Here is a 21,312-nt window from a genome sequence, read left to right as displayed (position 1 = left end):
TTGCTAAAGAAAACAACCAGTGTAAACAAATCACAAGCCTGTTTTCATATGCAATTCTGAAACAAGATAAACTATATAAAGCAAGGTAACAGCAACATCACCTTGGCTTGATTTTTCATTGCTTACTTGTGTCATTTGTAACTACTCTTCCTTGCTCCACTAGGGTGAAAAAGTCATTATCTCAAACACAAAAAAATGTCGAGAAACCTCATTAGATAGCAACATTTGTTGAGGGAGGACCGTAATAAACAGTAACGGATGACGATTGTTATTGCCCCTGACACTGATGAGCTCCTCTGCAAGTTTGTTTATTAATTAAAAAACCCACTTTTGTCCACGGGTGGGGGGGGGGGGGTGCTACCCATTTCCTCTATATGTCCCCCTTCCACCCACACTCCCCATGCACAAGCCATTGAGCTGTGGAGGGGCACTCGTTCATCAAACTTCATGGAGCAAGGGAGAGACAGGTCCTGATAATGTGCGCCGCTAAAGCTGATTTTCCATGATGAATCTCGGAGCATATAAATTGGCTAATATCTGAAAACATTTACAGATACTAGAGGAATTGACTACTTGTGGGACATGATGGATGAGGCTCTCCGACGCTGGCCGACAGCTCTGCAAATCTCTGCGGCTGCCTAAAGCCCTCATTTGATTTTCCAATTTACTCCTTTTAAATTTATCCTCCCGTATTGAAAAAAACAGAAGATGGGAAACAGAGAGAGAGAGAGAGAGTGGGAGATGAGAGAAAGGGGGGAAAAAAATGTGTGGGTTTTTTTTTTTTTTTTTTTTCTTTTTAAGATATCTGTGGTGGTGTGTACGTGCTAGTTGATGATATGAGGTGGTATCTCCTGTGCAGGAGGAGCCCAGTCCCCGAAGAGGTTACTGGGGCAGAACTGATCTGCTTCCACCTGATTCTCCCTGATAGCGGTGAGATGAGACTCTACATTTCTGTGTGTGTGTGTGTGTGTGTGTGTGTGTGTGTGTGTGTGTGTGTGTGTGTGTGTGGTGTGTGTGTGTGTGTGTGTGTGTAGCAGTAGTAATAGTAGATCTGGGGAGGTGCTGCTATGAAGAGAGGCTTCCTAGGTCAGGCCATTAGACTGTGGCAGAGGCTGACTGGAGCTTCTCTGCTGAAAAGGAGTAATTAGTATACTTGTCAAGTGAAGTGCCACGCTGCTGCTTACCTCCCTTGCACCCAACCCTTGCATGCATACAGAACCGCACAGAAACACTCATGCTTCCTTCGCCTCCTCACTCCCTCCCTTCTTGCTAATGAAGTGCCCTTGCTCTCATTATTTGAGAAAAAGGCTGCATATACACATCGGCTCCACCACAGTAGAGAGGTGAGGGAGAGAGGAGAGGAGCACTTGAAGACAAGAGAGGAGGAACCATAACAATCATAGTGGATACTAAGTTGAGATTTTACTGGATAGAACATAATACAATATCAGTTATCAACACGTCTGATCTGCAAAACACTGAAGCCATTATGAATTCTGTCAAGGAACCACAGGATCATAGGAGACGCTAACATTCTCACAGTGTTAACATCAAACACAGGACATTTATAACCTTGCGTACAAGGCTTCTGTAAAGGAATGTGACAATAAATCTTAAAGGCGGTCGAATCACATAGTTACAAAACATGGAGCAGCAATCTAATCTGGAGCTGGGCCTTGGGAAAATGGAAAAGGTCAAATAGCTAGCAAAATTGCCTCCTCAAAAAAAGTATGTCTAAATCTAGAGGCACATCAACTCCTGTCAAAGGAGGAATAGAGAGAAAGATGAAGAGATAGCAGGAAGGGGAAAAGAAAGAGCAGGAGCTCCCCCAATGTTTCTGTTAGTGACTTCTGAGAGGTAGAGTTGGAATGACAATATGGCTATTTACGATGTAATTTGACCATTTACAGAACTTACCAGGAGGCTGAGACATGCAGTGTGTACACATGATGTAGGTTTAATCCATTCTATGATGTCTGTTCATATCTAACATTATTTGTGTAAACATTTTGACAATTTTAAAATATACTTTTTTTCAGTACAGCTAATACATCAATTACGTCATTATTTTGATCCCCGACTTAATTGCATTTCAGTGATATCAGCTTAATTCAACTTTTTCAACAATCACTTTCAAGTAATTTGTTGTGATAATAAGTAAAACACTTGCTTGTTCCAGCCTTTTTGAATGTGTTTTTTACTATTTTCGTTTTGTATCATTTTAAATCGAAATTACTTACAACTGTAAGAAAAAAAACTAACTTCATCATTAAATATAATTGATAAATTATATTACATACATATACATATACATATATTACATAAATTATTGAATTAAATTAATTATTAATTCAAATATATAACGTGCAGAAATCTTTAAAGCAATTTGAGTACATACAAATAGTCAGTTTAATGATGGCCCCGGACCAGTAACTTATAATGGACACTTTTTTGACCAAGAAAATTGAAAAATAAAGGAAAAGAAGATAAAAAGATAAATCTATAATGAGAACTTGCCTTACATGTGCTTGTAAATTAAATTGTCACATTCACAACCCCTATTTTTATGGGCATTAGTCCATAAAATCAAACAAGCCTGAAAGGAATTCTGAGCTATACACTGTCTCAAGTGGTGCAAATTGCAGTATATTTCCCAAAATTATACATAGTGCAGAAAATAGTGGATATAAACAGTGAAAAATGCACATGTGACCTTTCCTCCCCTAATGCCCAGTCCGTTTTCATGAGACAAGGAGCATTATGGATGTTGATATCATATTCAATACGTGATAAAACTGCTTTGAATGTATTGATTTATTTACAAGCGCCACCAGATAGTCTTTCATTCGGCTTGACTGATGCTCTCGCCAATACTTTTGCTGCAAGGAGAGGGGGAGGCAGCTCGTTGTTGGTGTCGTCATGTTGAGGTGTGGTAGTGGTGTGTGTAGCTAGTGGGGGGGAGGGAGGGAGGGAGGAGAGCGGGGGGTGGGGGGGCACACAACAACAAGCGAGCAAAACAAAACAAGGAAGGGACAGAAAACAATTTAAAACTCTGTATCGATCCAACACTAGTGATTGTACATATATTCCACAGTCCCAAAGGCCCCATTCCTGTGTCTCTTAAATGCAAAGGGAGAGAGAAAGGGAATAAAAAAACGATGGTGCTAGGCAAAGGCAAGCCACTCACCCAGTTGGGGGTAATGTCCCTTATATAGAAGTCTATTGATCTTTGCAGTGCGCCTGCCTGCCCTCCCTCTGGAGTCTGACAAAAAATACACAAATACGCACACATGCACACTGGAGCGCACTCTGGGGCTGGTAGGGGGGGCATGACAGATACGCCTGCCAATAGCACTGAACCAACCTGTTAGCTAATTGCCAGCAAAGACAATTATCCTTGCATTGTTTCATAATGGAAACACATTAATGGAGTCTAATATACACACAGGGAGATTGGACGATCTGACCGTGCAGCCCATGTGTGCAGCAATTCATTTGTAAAGGCCAAGCAGGTCATGAGGAGATTGCAGGGAAGCTCTTTCAAAACAGAAGTCACCCTCACAGTCCTTGACTTTACAACTGGCAACAGTGCAAAGGTACAGCATAATGACATCTTCATTTGAAAACATTTCAAACTCATATAGCAGGTAGCAGTCAAACTATTTTACCAGATAAGAATTTAAGTGAATTTTAAATCTGATCTAAATCAAAGCATTTTTGTCACAGCATGTGTCCTTAGTTAGGCTGTTATGAATCTCTGATTATCCTGTAAAAGCCATCTAGACTCTGTGAAATCACTTTCTACGACAAGAACCACGACCATGACATTACTCACCAGCCTGCAAACACTGGGATGCTGCATGGCTACAACACTGTTTTGAAATTAAACAACAATCATCCAGGAAGTTTCATCTGCTACAAATCTATTCGGAGCAATAATAAAGCATGTTTTCACTGTATGGAGATGGGGGGGGGGGGGGTTGGAGCACAGCGTGCTATTATCTGAAACGGAGTGCTTCTCCTGGATGGATGCCCTGTTCTACAAGCTGCTCAGACTAGTATTTTGACAGGCAGTGGATAACGGTGGGTCCAAAGCAATCACATCTTTGACTTTGACAAATGGCTGTGCTGTGGCGAAGTTGAAAATAACACACATCCACTTTAATCTCTTTCTTGATTAAATTGGAAGCACGTCTTTTTGACATCATGCGATTCACTCTCAAAGCACTGACTACTGACTACACACTCACACCCAATACTCGGGATATGCCTTTTGAAATGACAGTGAACCATGTGTGCATATAATATTGGGAATCCCAGAGTGAGAAAATAGAAAGAACAAAGAAAAAGAAAAGGAATAAACAAATATTACATGCAAAAAGGTGTAACTTCAAATTATGCCAATATCACAGAAAAAGATACTAATCAGAATGGACACAATTTCTGGACAGTGTCTTTGACATGTTTAAAAAAATATTTGCGTCTGGAATTTTGTTCTCCCACATCGTGTCCATCAGCGCTACTGAGGAATGGTTTGCTTTTTCTGCCACACTTTTCCTCAAGTCAATTTCATCAGCCGACCCCAGTAGGGACAGAGAAGGAGAAGGGGATGAGGGAAGAAGAGAAGGTAGGAAGTAGATGGATGCATTGGGGGATGAAGGAGGGTGAGGGGAGAAATCAGGGGCGTTATAAATAACACTGATGAGGTGAGCTAGCATTGATCCACACTGCAGTTGAGAGGTGGGTGGTCCTCCCAGTGCTTAATTGCCAGTCATGTGCCCTGGGATGCAGCTACTACTAAATGTGGTCTGTCTCTCATTAGGCTTGGACAGGCTGAAAATACAGCAGCTAGAGCTGGAATTGGGGCTCAAACAGAAAGAGATTCAAAAGACAAAGTGCTACAATTAAGACTGATGGGGGGATGATAGAAAGCACAGAGTGGGGAAATGGGAAAGTGTTACTCACGCATTCCACCCTCCAGGTCCTGAAGAAACCTGTCCAGGATGATACGAGCCATCAGTGCAGGAGACAGATCCACCTTTACATAGATTGAAAACCAAAAAAAAGAGAATTAGCTTTAATAAAAAACAGGGTATGGCGTCAGTGGGGACTTAATGCAGCTTCAAAACACAGGTATAGTGGAATTGTTATTCCTCTCTGGAGAACTGCTCCATTTACAAACCATTAGACTAAATCTCACGCACCTAGCTGGAAGTGCGGACATATTTCAAAGAACCTAAGAATATGGCACTAAAATTACTCAGCCAGTCTAACTTTGGCTGATGTCACATAGATAATAATGATTGTAATGATATTATTACGTTTTCAAACCTTGACCCAACTTTCGACAATCCCTGTGCAAATTGGTCTTTGAAAGCCTTCCTTTGCAAAAACCTTTCCCACAGGAACAAGAGATCGCCTATTACGCAGCCAAGCTGAATTGCCTTTGCCTCTGTCAAACGGACAACTGTGCTCTCTCATCTTGTATGAAAAAAGCAGCACACACTATGCCCAGACTAGAGACAATGGAGAGCTTTAATCATAGAATGATCACCAAGGCAAAACTGCAGGAACCAACAGGACATACCGGAGGGACTGTGGGAATGCAGTCCTTAATAGGAAGGATAGAACCTATGGCTGCAGCACTCTTTGAACACAAAGACACCTTGAGAGGTGTGCAATGTTTTTGGTTTGAGAGCAGGGAGAAGCCCTGACAGGTAAGGGAGTACTAATGACTGAAGTTGTCTACCTGACCACATTCCTATCACAATGCCTTCCCACTCAAAAAAAAAAGTAATATTATTCAAGTGGTAATATCATAATGGCAATTTTCAAGGCCTACACTAGGCCTGTGACAATCATTTATTCAAATGAACAGTAATCGTAAAATGTATGGATGCATGTACAAGCTTTAAAAGGTAAACTAGGCGTATGGAACAAAATTATTAGTAATAAGTATTGCATTTGACCTTTGTTTAAACAATATATATGCTGCAAATAAGAAGACACATTAAGTCATTCACTACTAAATTTCACAGCCTCCTCAGTAAGGAGGGAATTAAAACATGGCTTGAAGACTTTGCCATTCCTAGCCAGCTTGTTATGAAACACAACGTACTTGCAGCCAAAGATCATTTTTTTCTCTTGTTAGCATAATTGGGGACCAAAAGTGAATTTGCCCTCAGCCTGTAGTGAGAATGGTGTGTTTCATCTTTTCTCTGATGCTTCCTGGTAACGCTGGAAGCAGAGAGGCTTCTGTCTAAACAATGTCTTTTTACCCGCAGTAGTATTTGTTAACATCTCCATAATATTGCACTAAGAAGGCAGCTTGTAAAAAAAAAAAAAAAAAAAAAAAAAAAAGGCCAAACGTGTCTATAATAATTAAGGGGTGAGCACAGAGTTTATATCTTCATTAAGACCTCTGATAGCAATTCAAACTTAGCATTTGTAGCCTGCAGCTAGTTCTCTCTCCTCTCCCTAACCCTCCTCATTTTCTCTCCCCGTCTTCTCCCCTCTCAGTTCCTTCCTCTTTGTGCTTACTGGCCTGCTCTCCATTCACACCTTTGGAAAACGAGAGAGCATCAGATTCCTGGTAACCTGCATCAGGGCCGACACATGAAAAATGGCAACATTACCAACGCTGGCCCAGGCTGAATAAGGACCACCTGATTAGTTCAGGTACTTGCGTCTCCCTAATTTTCATATTAATCATGAGTCCATCTCCATTCTCAAGTCAGACTGCAGCACTTCATGAGTTTTAACATGTGACTAAGATTCACAGAGCCTTGAATTCAAGCTGAAAATAATTATTGTTCAGTAGAATTCTGGTTTTATTAGCCCCCAAAGCTAAGGGGTGTCACATACAACACAGCATAACTGCACCTACTCTTAAGATTGTATGTGTAAGTAACCTTTACATAAAGATCCATATAAACCATGCAAAAAACAGAAAATGGTGAGTTTCGAACCTTCATTCATGGATTTTTTCTGGGGGGCAAAAAAGAAAATCCCTGAATAGTTTTCATCATTGTTAATCATTTCCCTCTGTTGGAGATATATTGTCTCATAAAGGGATGAAACTACATCAATTAGTGATCTGGGAGACCATGAGTGCTTGGTTTAAATGTTAAGTAGCATATTAAAATGACAGTTAAATGGTTCATAGACAGTTATCTCTGAGCTGAATTTAATCCTTTGGAGAAAAAAAATCATGTGTCAATTAAATGGGAGAATGAATAATGGCAGTGAGCTTTGAAGTGCCACTGATGCATGTGAACTACTCTTATTTTAGAAGAAGAAACCCTCAAATCTCACTGCCTGGTGTGAGCACCAATAAAAATTTAAATGTGCATTTAAATGTTTTTAAAAAGGTTACAGAGCCCATTCTAACAATCAAAATAAGAGGAAACTGCTAGAGTAACAATGTATTCAAATCATACATAAATTAAAAATGCAAGAATTTCAGTATCATGTAAAATCCAGTGACAATCTAAAATGTACTGCATCAATTCTATAGTAATTCCGCTAATTCAACCTCACTGACTAGGAACTAGATTGATTCTTTGGTATTATCCTAATGGAAACGATAACTTACTGACTAGGTACAGAATGTAAGAAACACTAGGGGCCTCTGAGTAGATTACTTTTCACTAATGTGAAATGCAGAAACTTGGTCAAGTGAATAATTTAAGTGCTTGAAGCATCAGGCTATTTTATAACAAGCACACAAACACCCACCATTTACTATTTGAATTCCGTACTACTTAATATATTGGATTTAAATTCACATATAATTATATGTATTTTTACAATTGCTACTACATCAACCGGAGCACAAATCCAACAGTGACCTCCTAAAGTAAACAAACTGATGAAGTGATGAAGAGAGGAATTAACCAATGACCCTGTCCTCACCTGTCCGCAGTTTGCAGCAACTCTGCAATTTGGGAAATTGCATAATAAAACACAAAAAGTATTTTCACATCTGCTTAATGGAGGTGAGAGTTAATTACATCAAATAATTGATAATGAAGCAGACTATTTTACCAATTTTGATAATGACTAACAGACGAGGAGCGAGAAAAAAAAAGTCAAAAACTGCAGCCAACTTCCATCTATCCATAGAAAAAAGCAAGCATCAGTTGAAGGGATTTTTTTTCAAAGGTTAAAAAAGAAAAAAAAAGGAAAAATAAGTAAAGGTTATGCCATTACCTCATTGGCCAACTCCAGCAGGACGGGAGCAGTGGGATGTGCCTTGACTTCACTTAGATACCTTCATTATAACAAAGAACAACAGCAGTGAAAAAAAAAGGAGAAAACATGGCCCACAAAGGCAGACAGAAGGGTAGAGGGGACTAGACCAGGCTAGCCAAGACATGCTAATGTCCCTGATGACTTTGCCCTAGGTGGCATATGGCAGGCTCGGTGCGGTTAAAACAGCACTGCTTGAAGGGCTTCAAATTTCCTTGAAGCCAGACAAGCATATGATAGTTAGTTAACCCCTGCCGCCCAAAAAGCCTTTTTTCCCTCGCCAGCTAAAACTGCAGCTCCCCTCAGATCTTACCCAGATCATCTCTGAGGTTTGTTGTTGTAAGTGGATTAGAAGTGCATTATCCAGCCTTGCTTCCCCCTGAACAATGGCCTAATAAGCTAGATAAAGGCTAATTGCAATATGCAAAGAGGCTTTCCCCCCTACAGTCTGTTTTTCTTTCTTTTCTTTTTTTTTTTTAATTTATCCATATTCATTGAATTACAGATAATCATCCCATCATAAGCCTGTGTAAGGCAAATGCCCAATGGCTGGTTATTTATTTATTTTTCTTTCAATTTGACATGGAGAACAGAGCTTTAGTTTAGCAGGTGCAAGTGGAGGTCTGGAATGAATCCTGAGGGTGGTGATTTGTTTGGAGGAGATTATATCTGTCATGGTGGCCCACCTACTCTCATGTGACTTTGGCAAGTCCCTTCCACAGTCAGACAAAGAGAACACACAAGAGTGGGAGACAGATAAAAAAAAACAGTGATAGAGATGAGAGGAAGATAAACATAGAGTACTAGACAGAAGAGAGAAGAGCAATAAAGCAATACAATACAAAGTAATGCAGTACCTTTGGTAGTGGCTTTCAATAACATCTGGTGCATGGTGTCTTGAGATCGTTCTTTTGGTTCGTTTCTGTCACAAAGAGATCACAGATGTAATAATAATAATAATGATAATCACAATAATAATAATAATCATAACAAACATGGATGATTTCCATACAAAACTGTGAGGAGGCAAAAGCATTTTTTCAGCCCAAAATGTTCAGCCTGTTCAGCCTTGGCTCCTCTTTCATGCCCTATTGTATATGAACAAGTGTAAGAGATCTTAGGTCACAGTAATTTAATTTCAATAAGTTTGCTGGGGGTCAAAGTGTGCCGAGGCAACCTTGTTCAGAACCCCAACCCCATATCCACCTCCACCCCCCTCACTCAAACCTTGTATTCATTTCCCCTTTTTTCCATCAAACAATGACCCTATTCCACATTCCACACCCTGACATTTCCATGCAATTCAATTGCCATCTTTGCTGAGAGGGAGGAGGACATGGGGATAAAAGAGGAAGAGCATTGGTTAAAAAACAACTTATTTAAAAACTACTACACACAGAAAAAAAATGTAATTCCGCAGAGACAGGCAGTGTGACTGACACCTGTCAGGGGGATGATAAATGACTCCATTTTCTGCCTGTGCTGCCTTCTGCCACTGGCGGCAGCGGCCATTTATCATCATCCGCTGTCAGCCGTGGAAAGCAGCAGTGACAGTGCGAGTCAGCAAACATTTAGCACACGCAGCCGCACTACACGGGGAAATTATTATTGTCAGAATAATAATGGTTTAGCATAATTTATTACAGGTCCACCAAATAAGCAGGGGCTAGATGTTATTAGACAGATGGATGGGAAGGCTTGGCAGACATCCACTGAGGCTCAGGCAGGCAAGGGCTCTCAACGTGAACGTGGGGAGGAGGAGGAGGGGGGTGGAGGTGGTGGTGGGAGAGAGGAGTTGGGGAGGGGGGGGTGAAATAAACGGGGGTATGGTGGGGGGGCATCCTCCAAACCAATCAGAGAGCTGGCAGTTCAATTACAAAGAAATAAAGGGACATTCATCATTCAATTAGGCACCTGTCAGGGCTCACAAAGGAAGAAAACTTCTAACCTGGTACTCCAGGGAGAAGATGCTCAGAAGAGTGGACTGCGAGTGACTGGAACAAATAAAAGAAGGACAAAGTTAATTACCAGAGTGCATTGCACAGAGACAAAGGGAGAGGGGGAGCTTCAAAGCTGGGGCCAGCTGCCCTGTAATCTAAAAGAACATGAAAACAAGTGTGGCAAAGTTGTTCCAGATGAACACCTCTGACAAAGGATTCCTGCCACGATGGCGTGGGGGTGTGAGAAAGGGGGAGGTTGCGTGTGGTATGAGAGATGAGAAAAATATAGCCTGTGTTTTTTTTTTTTCTTTCACTCATTCATACGCACTATTTCTTCTCTCTCCCTTTTTTGCCTGGAAGAATGCTGGGAGCTAAATTGTTCTTAATTGAAGTGCTGTTTCTGCTGTTGTGAAACTATACAAAAGGAAAGAACTCATGGCCAAACTAAACATGGAAAAATTGGAGAGAAATTAATGACGTTCATGTAAATAACTGATAGGGTTCATGTCCATTTGCTGAGGGAAACACTGCATTCACTGACAATTACACTCTCTGGATCGGCAGGGAGATGACCGCTGTGAGTGTCTGGATTTGTTTGTGTGAGTGTTGTAGCAATACACAGATAGGAGAAAGTTTTCCTGCTTCACTTCCAGTGCTGGGCTGGCATATGGGCCATTCGGGAGCCCTCCCACTGCAACTGATGGGCTTTGAAAATGGAAACTTTCACTGCAGGAAGCTGGGACTCCCAGGAGTCGGTCAATTCCATGGGTTGCCATAAGCTACATTCATCTCCAGCTCCAGTCAATGTCAAACACCTGGCAGAGAGGCAAACCTGGAAAACAGGCAGCTCCAGACGGGGACTCACAGCCCCCTCGATGTCCCTCCCCAACCCCCACAGTATCCTTTGAGTTGAAGATATTTAAAGTGGTGACAGATATTACTCTAATTAGATGGTACACACCTCCACCTTGGATATGAAAAAAAAAACAAAAAAACATATGAATGCAGTTGAAGCATGCACACACATACAAACTGCTCTGTGATGGTCTCCAGTGGTGCTGTGTCTCCATGTACTGCTCTCAGTACACTTGATTGTTAAATTTAATGGACTTTTCGTTACAAGTCACCTGAGAATGGTATGTAAATACTGACAAGAAGCCGATGCTTCCAATCTGCATTGAAATATTGAGTCCACATAGGCCTTCAACATCAATCACTATAAACCATGAAATAACCATGTGACATGTAAACAAAGCCAAAGGAATCTCAAACACTGATTTGTGTCTGGAGTCTCAGACTGTGACCATATCTTAATAAAAGCATTCAACCACTGGAATAGTTCAGCACTTTATAATGACTTACCCCACCAAAGACGTCATCTTGGGTTATCCAGACGCCAGATTTAAAACAGTTTTACTGCTCTGGCTGGAGAACAGCTAATTCTCAAATATTCAAACTCTCCAGGGCTCTCAACCCATCACACAGATGAGTCTCGTCAACTACAAAGTTACAGTCACAACGGAGAAGGACCAAATGTTTGAAATAAAGGGGAAGGGGGGGGGGGGGGGGGGGGCTCTCAGAAAAAAAACACTGCCACCTCAGCATTAATTTACAATGATGCTTGGGGACGATGGGGCCACTGCAATTAAGTGGGCCATTAAATGGTCAACTGTCAACATGTGGACACTTAAGAGAGGAAAAAAATTTCTTCCACACTTCAACCTTGCACCTGAGCATTTCAACAACATTACAGCCTTATTGTTGGCATGGGACCATCATGATCCCCCCGTTGGAACAGACATCTGTTAGGCTTTAAATGGATTACTCTCTATAATGAGCATGATTACTGCCTAATTGCTAAATCTATACCCTGTTAACTTTAAAGGGACATAAACTGCTCTTAATATCTGAGAAAACATATCTGTTTCAAAAACACTAAAAACTTTGGGGACTTTTGTTTTTCTTTCTTACTTCAATCAGTATTTGCCGACATAAAAAACTGCACCTTGGAGATACGCTGAAAATAAGTGACGTACCGAGACAAGATTTTAAGAAAATAAAAAAATGAGGGCAATGTAAAGAGATAAGAGCAGATACCTGGATCCAAACCAAGAGTTGTCTGCATTTTATAGAGTCTGTCAAGTTTTACACTGGGCTCATATTGTATAATGCTCCTTTTTCCATTTGACAGACATTAATAGTAAGTTATTGCTGACTTTACATTAATGTATATCCAACCTGTGCTCTCCTGGGCACAGTATGCTCACTTCATGCTAAAATATGGAGCCAAGTGCAGTGTTACAATGGGGATCTGATCTGCCTGCTGAACAGTAGCATTACATTTTCACTGTAATATATCCACCTCCTTAACTCATAATACCAGCATTTGAGGAATTCAACCCTAGCTCAGCGGTTATAAAAATAAAGTGATACAAAAACACTATTCCAAAACCTGGTTCTTTATCGGTCTTTTTGAGCCTTCAACAAAGCTGATGATTAGTATTTTATTCGGACATGTGCACATGATTAGAGCAGCAGCAGGTTTAGTTTCTGTGTAAAATAGTTTATAATGTTATGTGATATGACAAAAAGTTGACAGTAAAAGACAATATGGTCAGATTTTCAACCTTTAAAAAAAAAAAAAAAAATCATATTACTATAGCTGTCTGTTTGTGATGAAGTTACAACTGAAAAATGAACCAAAAGACCAAATAAGGACCTAAAAGAGAAGGTCATATTACTGTCATTTGTTTTAAATAACTGTTAGACGACACAAATTTCTTCTGGAAGTAAATCCTAAAACAATTTTGCAGCTATGACCGAGGATAGGAAATGAGTCTCAACTATATCTGTACATAAACAATTAGCCTAATTAATTTTTTTTTTTTATTGCATTGGTAAGATGTCATGGTAAACAACTGAGTTCATCAATCCCTGTCCTACTTACTTAAACTACTTGGTTGTATTTTATGAATCAGTGATGCGTACCAGTTTGGTTTCAGTCCAGTGTTCAGCCATTGAAAATGATTACAGCAAACAAAGAACACCTTTGAAAATTCATTTCAAAAAAAGAATCTGTGACACGGCAACTCATCCTTACACTGACCTTTATGTGAGAAGAAAAAAAATTATAAAAATCCCTCCCTCTTGGATATAATTTAGAACATGGGGAAACAGAAGGCTGGGAGACAGAAGAGTGGTTAGGGAATCATTCACTCTCAACCTAATTACCCTTCCTTACAACATAAGACAGAGCATTAATATGCACTGGCACCCAAAATAGTAAAGCAGCAGATTAAATTAAAAACAATTAGGGACTTTCACTTTGTCACTGAGCTGGTATGCCTGTCTGGTCAGTGCTGTAGGCTCTATTAAGCTAGGCTATCCACTGGTTATGAATCTGACAAATTCAAGTTTGAGTGTCGAATTGCCTAATCTTCTTGTGCATTCAGAGTGTATCAGTGTCTTAAGCATACAGGAAGAAGAAAAAAAAAACACATGGAAAAGCCTAGAAATTCACATCAACCTAATTAATAGGAGATGGGAGAAATTCAAGCTATCAATTATATTCAGAATCTTCCTATTTACAAATAATTAATTATAAACAATAGCTGTAATTTAGGTAATGAAAGCCACCTGGCTAATGGCATTGGTATCATATGCTGCGACAGTGCTTAGCATTTGGTGGATCTGCATGCAGAGAGTGTTGCATGGTGCGACTCTTCAGGGCATGGAGCTGGCTAATTGAGGCATAGCACATATTTTTACTAATGGCAATGAAGCTATTTAGAGAAGGGAATGACACGGATGAAATGATTCACTTAAAAACCGTATAGAAATAATGCTTAGTTTTAACACCTCGTTCTATTGTTATCTATACCTCTATTGCTATAATTATTAGCTAATGCCTTCCTAGCATAGTTTGTATTTATGTCTCATCTTGCTTCATTCAAGCAAGACTGCTGACAATAATATGTTAAGCATTTACTTTCCTATAGATCAATATTTTATAAAGTGAAAAACAGCTGAATGTGGGTTAAACACTCTGGATATGCAAATGCTGCTAATTACACATGCTGATAGGCAAAATGCTAACATCTGTTTCTCAGCTATGCCTACCATCATCAGCAGCAAAACAAATGCGTAGAAAAAATATCTTTATGCGTTAATGTATAAATGTGATGTATTTTGACAAGAGATAGAAACAAACACAAATCTCAGTGTGTCACGCAGCTTCAAACAAATAGTTGCACAATGAGCACACGTGTTTACAGTTCAAATTAGTTTTACTTTTTTTCCCCCTGCAAAACAACAGTAAAAACAGCCTTCTACTACCATCAGTGCAGCAGCAATCATGTATGGCATTTAATGTGGTTGTAGAAATTGTTTTGTTATTTTCATTTTTATTATGGTTTTTACTTTGTGCATGTAAAGTCTGACAAATGGGCGGTTTCGTTATATTAGTTTTAACATAACTGAAGGAAGATTCACCAAAAGTCAAACTCGGAGAGCATTCCACTACATTTACTGATAGTGACCCCCCCCCCCCCCCAACCCCCCAACCCCCCAACCGTCTCTCTGCAGAAGGCCATAGAAAACCTAAAAAGCCTGCGGGGGACTGTGCACAGAAATGGCTTTAGCAGAAGCACAACAGGGCATCTCACTGCCTACTATTGTCCTAATAGATGAAAAATATCACCCCTACGCTGCCCCCTTCACTTTATTACAATCTTTAAAATTTCTGTCTGCTGAGGTGCCCTGAGATGTCAGAACTATTATATAAGGGTGGCAAAAAGAGCAAGAAATATCCTACAATCACCACACTAATTGTGATTCCTCCTGAAGGCTTGGGATCTTCAAGACCCAGTCTGTGACGAAACTTGGTATAACTATTATGGTGTGTTTCCATTGTTATGGTGTAATTATTGTCATTCCTGTTTCTGCAGACTCTCATGGAAAATTGAAAATGAGGTCCATGTTATCCGTCAAGTGGTGAGCGTCCACTGGTCTGGCAAAGAAACACATTACGCTGACCAATTGCCTACTCCCCCAAGCGTGGCTGGGGAACTTGTACCATTCTGGACAATTTGTTTCATTCTTCTTTTGCAATTGATCCCAGTATGCAAAGAGAACCTGGGGCGAGAGACACTACCATCGCTGCCCAGCTACACTGTGCTATACTGTAGGCTTCCCTTGTATGTGTATGGCTCTGGGGGGTTGAGGGACAACAGTGATTCTACACCAAGTAAAGCAAACAATACTTTGGTGTTACACACAATAGCTCATATTCCTGTGTCAATAATTTCCTTCTACTAATTCAAACATCTTATCCTGTCAAGCGATCCAATAACCGCAGTTTTTAACCTTCGAGATAATGGCCCTTAGAATCACTATAAGCCACACCTTACTTGAGCAACGGGCTGCTTACCTCAGTGTTTTTAGCCCAATGAGGCGAGAAGGCTTTACAATCTATAGAGTGTGCTTGGACAACGTCCCTACGATATGAGGAGGAAGTAGTCATTCCTGTGCTTCCTAATCAAGTAATTGATTGCATCTATTATTCATGAACTCCTTAGCCTGACATGAAGTTGTAAACTCAGCACAGCTTCTCCTTTTTCTACATCTCTCCTCTCTGCTTACACTTCATTCATCCCTTCACCCTTCCAATGCTCATCTAACCACATAAAGCTGTGGAATTAGTTTGCCAGTCTCTCAGCCTTCAAGGGTTGCACCCCTAAGCCCCCAACTGCCAGTTTGTGTTTTGTTCAATATGGGCAGCCAGAAGTGTGAGGCCGTGCACTGGAGGCCGTCAGGGCTGCCCCCACAGGCTCTGCACTAGATCAGTCTGGGTAATGTCATTGCCACTTCCAGGCTATAAAATAGCTGTGGAATTCTACCTTCATAAGATCTACAACAGTGCAACTCAGTTGATTCCGCAGTGACAACAGTTGAAATCAGAGTTAAACCAAAAATCATATTATGAAAAGGCGGGTGTTTACCTTTTTGAAACCTTGATCCAGGCGAGCCTTAAAAAATGTTTTTGAAGTGAAATTAAACGTGTGAATTTTCAGGTTTCAGGAATTACAGTGGTTAGACAACTTGATGGAGTCCGATACATTTTCTGATTTGCAAAAACTTTATTTGATCTCCAATTAAAACTATACCGAGATTCCCAATCTGTCTATACTGACAAGTGCTTAGGACACCTTTGTCATAAACAACTATAATAGGCTACGTCCTAAAAAGGTAAAACCCTAAACATGTTCAACAAATAAAAACTATACATGGATTTCGAAAATCTTAAACTACACTGTACGCTGTAAAAGATAGGCTGACATAAATGAATATAAGATTTTTAAAATAAAGAACAAAAAATACAATCATAATCTTTTGTTGAGTTATGAGATATAAACTTAAACTAAATGTACAGAGCCTGCTAGTTTAATGCATCCTGCCTGTTACCACATCCTTAGGTTTAACCAGCGTGTTAAAAAAGAAAGATAAACACTACAGCCACAATAAATAATCAATGAGCAACTCCCCAAGCTTCGTCCTGAGCCGAGATATTACCATCAAAAACAAAGTGTCTGTAGCCAAGAAATCACCATATCAATGGCACATGCCACAACAACCCTGCCCCGCGCTTTCCTTCCAAAGATCATGCTAGATAAACCCCAAATAACAGAGAAATTAACAAATGCTTGACATTTGCTCAACATCCATTATTCTGACACTTCTTCAGAATTTCAAAAGGCTGAACGCATGCTTAATCAACATTCATATTCCCAGAGCGAGCCCCAGCACCATATTGCAGCCCGCCTCAGTGCTGATGAAAACGGCACATTAGGGCCCGATTCGAAAAACGTTCAGGGACTCCTCACCAGGGAGCTGTATGTGTGTGTGTGTGTGTGTGTGTGTGTGTGTGTGAGAGAGTAAAAGAGAGAGAGAAAAGCAGTGGTTGTGTTTGGAGGGGAGGGATGCTTCACACTTTATTTTTTAAAGCATTTTCCAAAACAGAGGCATCTGCCCCTTTCTGCACACCCTCCAACTTTCATGACTGTGAACGCCATATGAGGTGTGAGCTGAATGGCATTTTAAGGAGGAGGGGTAATCATTACATCCAAATTCATTCATAATATGGCACAGAAGGACACGGAGGACTCTCACATTCCCTCCCACTTTTTCTCGCCCTCCTCACACAGACTCTCTCTAGGGACAAAGGGTGGAAGGACTGGGGTCCCCTCTAGACCCAGGGGGAAGCTAGGCAAGGCCTCAGAGAGCAGCCCATCATTTCCAATTCTAATATGTGGCAAGAGAAGGACCTGATGGGACTGATGTCACATTTTTCCCCACACCGGCCTGCGATGAGTCCTCCCACACCCCTTCCATGCCTAGCCACGGTCCAGATACTAGACAGGACACCACGGCTGGCTAAGAGGAGGGCAAGGAAGAAAGGGCAAGAATGGGGGTTGATATTTGCATGTCCCTCTATTGTGAGTGGGGGTAAAAAGTGACAGCACCGTGTCCAATTCTTTTCCCCCCAGAGCAGCTCGGGCCCGGCAAGAGAGGCCAGGCTGACAGATGACTCCCAACATCTGTGTTATGCAGCCGTTACAGATGAGGGACTCCACATCACAATCTCTCTCTTTCTATCTGTCTATAGGACCCTCCCTCTCTCCTCCCACCACCCATGCTCATAGGACAACAGAAAGACTGACAGACGTTCCGTGGAAATTACCTTGAAATGGTCTATAACAATCAAATTGTCCAAAGTTAAAATTTTCCTCCCTTTTACTCCCCAATCAAAAGCAATGATTATGAAATGGTTTAGTACTCAATACAGCATTGAGAGCCTAGAGGGTAATGGATATTCCTACTGATCTACATCACTGAAACTCAAATAGTTTAATTCCATATAAATAAATACATTCTGGGAAATATAGTTAAAATCTATGTCAGGACAGTAATAAAAATATTTTTATGTGATCAATATATATCACAATATCGATGATCCCGCGAAAAAAATCAAACTCATGTTCTATATAATGATGTAATGTCTAAATATATTAAAACCAGACCATGTTTTTGCACATATGATTTTTATTATTGCTATTTAATTACAATTTGCAAAAACGTTCATTGATTCTGCAGAATTCTGTAAAATGATCACATGGTACCATCTTATCATTGCGATATTATTTCACATACAGTCAATTATAGATGATTATGAATTTATATTGACTGGACAGATGTTAGTATTAAAAAGGAAACTTCAAAAATATAAGAAAACTGTATATATTAAAATCATCACTTAGGAAAATAATAGTTGTCCTCTGTCACAAAAATATGGCACATGCCCCCGAAAAAACTATCATACACTCCACCATGACACTGGTAGACAACACATGAATCTACAGTTCACTTAACATTGCTCACATCATTTGGAAATCACCTAGTGCGATGCGAAATTATTTAATATCCAGATACCTGTCTTTTCTATATCTCTCACTATTATAACCCAACCAATCTTTTGCCCACCCCTCCAGTGCAGGGCTGTCCACAACAAACCCCTAGCCCCTCTCCAGCCCCCCCCCCCCCCCCCCCCTGCCAGCCCCAGCCTGGCCAATATTTACGCAGTGGCAGGGCTCCCACACAGTCCGAGGGGACAGGAGGGGTGTGGGGCGGGGGTGGCTGACTGCCGTGCCTGAGCGCATGCTAAGAGATGATGGATGGCCTAGTCGATATGTTATGTCTTAAGAGCCTGATTTCCTGCCAGTCCAATCACTAACCCTCCAGAGCCCAGCTCAGCTGATTGGACAACCAGAATAATTTTGCAGGCTGTGAAAACACTGCTGCCATGCCTGTCTGTCAGGCGCAGTGACGAGACTCAGGGATTTTAAAGAGCAAGGGCCTCCCCAAGATTGGTTATGGTGAACGAAATAATAACAATAACCAGCAAGACTAAACAAAAGAGCCAGCACCTCCTGGAGAGAGAGATCGTGCAGAATTATTGGAATGAAAGCGGTCCGGTGTTTTCCTTTAATTATTACGCCCACCAGTACCACTTTTTGAAAAATTGGCATTCGGACTGTTTGCTAAAGACAGTTTGGATTAGGAAACCAAAAGGAGAAGGAAAAATCAAAATAAACATGAGAATGGCCTCCTAGTGTTGGTGCCTAAACATACAGGATATTGGATGCACTTTATACGCATGACATATTCTGTAAAATGCTGACAGTGAGAACAAAGGTTAGCTGAAGCTCCGCTGAGTCCCCTTTGGGGACCTTATACCTTCTTCTAGATTGGTGATTAGGGCACAATGGAAGTAGGAAGCTCCAAATACATGCGACTTTGTAAGTGACCTCTACGGGATCAGCCATGGTGTCCTGGTGGCCTTGGGGGATTACACATGTTACGTTCAATAAAGTGAGGGCCCTCAGTGTCAAGGAGAAAGGCAAACACAACCATTAACCTCTCTCTTCGATTTCTGGGTGTGCAGGCGCTGCATGGCAAAACACTGGCTAATGCTGTGGTGAAGGCTTCTGCAGGAACCTTTATGGAATTAATTAGTGATCATAACAATTGAATTAAATGGGATTATAAATATTTAATATCAAAAGATAAAAAGAGACACAGCAATAAATGAAGTTGCTATGGGGAGTTGATCGATAGACAGATGATAAATTTATCACTGAATTTACCTTAACTTGCTCTCATGTGTATAAATTATTTTACTTAAACCCAAACACATAATGTTTTGATTGATAATGTACAAAGTATGGTTTAAAGATTCTCATGCAGAGATGTTCCGTCTTTTCACTCAGTCACACATAAACACACAACTACAGACGCTACACACAATAAATCCTCACATGTAAAGAAAGCTCACAAAATAAATTCAGTGTGTAACCACTTACTTTGGAAATCTTTCCTTGAGCATCTTCATACATTGTCGTGTGGGTCTCAGTTGTTCAGTCCACCTCACTATCTCTTTATATTCAGCTCGGGATAGTCTCATCTTCCTTTGATTAGCTGCTGCATCTACCTGTGCGAAAAGGGAGAGAGTTTGAGAGGTAAACAACATGTCAGGTGGCTGACAGCTGTCATAAACAGCTGCACCTGCATTGCTAAGTAAACTTAGCTTTATGTTATGGCTAACGCGAAAATCTAAAAGCATATATTGACATAAAACACGATGTCTGATCTTCGAAGGATTGCTGTGTGGCTATTTAATGCAGTACATCATCAAATATGACCCCAGAATAATTAAAAATATGTAAAAGGATAGTTTACCAGTGATTCCTGCTGTCTGTGGACAGTTCCCCGGTAGCTGCTTCCCGCTAGGAAGTTGAAGAGGTGACTTTTGTGTGAGCAGCGCGTTGATTGGTCGATTGATCCATGAAGCTGAGTATACCAGCGGATGATTGGTTATTTAGCATCCAGGGGGCGGTGTCCAGCTATGACATGCTGCTCACCGCATCGCGTTCTCATCAGCTGCAAGCGATACGTACAGAAAACAGGTACCAGAAATGAACAGATACACGCTCTCCTGTCAAACAAGTATTTTCCAGTTCAACAGGACAAAAAACTCTCTGAAATACATGAACCGTGCGGTCTGGGGAAAATATTTGGTGGAGGAGAGAGTGACGGAGAAAAAGAGGCACGGAGAGAAGGAGCGCTTTTCCGTGTGTGTATGTGGTACAGTATAATGAGTACTGCCACTCCACGGATAGCTGTGTCACTGATTTAACACGTTTTAACGACACACTGCCTTTTTTGCATTAATTTAGGAAAACAGCAGAGACAAAGCAGTGCAAATGCTGTAAGATTATGGTCTAGCTGGTGCTTCTGATGCTTGAATCCCTACACGACTGCTCTTTAGCTTTGACCAAATTGTTTGTACCTGGATGTGGTACTGTATCCTATAGTCTGATGTAACAAAAAGCATATGATTTAAACAGAAATTTAAAACAGGGTGAATATTTAATAATTAAAAATCTGATTTATATTAGAGGCAGTACTGGAGGTTGAGACATAACTTCAGTGGCCTGGCTTTTATGTTTATACTGCTGCTTTTTTCATTTTAAATATAGCCTATAAGAAATTGAAAAATCTTACCAGA

At 40.6% G+C, this 21,312-nt stretch overlaps 1 protein-coding gene across 5 annotated transcripts in view; it reads right to left on the bottom strand.

Moving 5' to 3' along the window:
- cdin1 (CDAN1 interacting nuclease 1) overlaps positions 1 to 20,647 on the bottom strand; it is a 56,000-nt gene extending 35,353 nt beyond the window's left edge. Inside the window, exons 1-6 of one of the 5 annotated variants that reach the window (XM_056394218.1) lie at positions 20,484 to 20,647; positions 20,108 to 20,235; positions 10,199 to 10,244; positions 9,108 to 9,172; positions 8,212 to 8,272; positions 4,966 to 5,038 (exon numbers count right to left, since the gene is read on the bottom strand). In XM_056394218.1, the coding sequence (XP_056250193.1) occupies positions 4,966 to 5,038; positions 8,212 to 8,272; positions 9,108 to 9,172; positions 10,199 to 10,244; positions 20,108 to 20,208 (346 nt within the window). In that variant the 5' untranslated portion in view covers positions 20,209 to 20,235; positions 20,484 to 20,647. The remainder of the gene's footprint in view (positions 1 to 4,965; positions 5,039 to 8,211; positions 8,273 to 9,107; positions 9,173 to 10,198; positions 10,245 to 20,107; positions 20,236 to 20,483) is intronic. The other 4 variants (XM_056394217.1, XM_056394222.1, XM_056394219.1 and 1 more) reach the window with 4 other exon arrangements.
- Positions 20,648 to 21,312: the final 665 nt, after the last annotated feature.

The sequence above is a fragment of the Seriola aureovittata genome, chromosome 13 (assembly GCF_021018895.1).
Source record: "Seriola aureovittata isolate HTS-2021-v1 ecotype China chromosome 13, ASM2101889v1, whole genome shotgun sequence".
Lineage (NCBI taxonomy): Eukaryota > Metazoa > Chordata > Actinopteri > Carangiformes > Carangidae > Seriola > Seriola aureovittata.
Note: the sequence above shows the minus strand (reverse complement) of the source record. Positions and strands in the feature narration are given on the sequence as shown.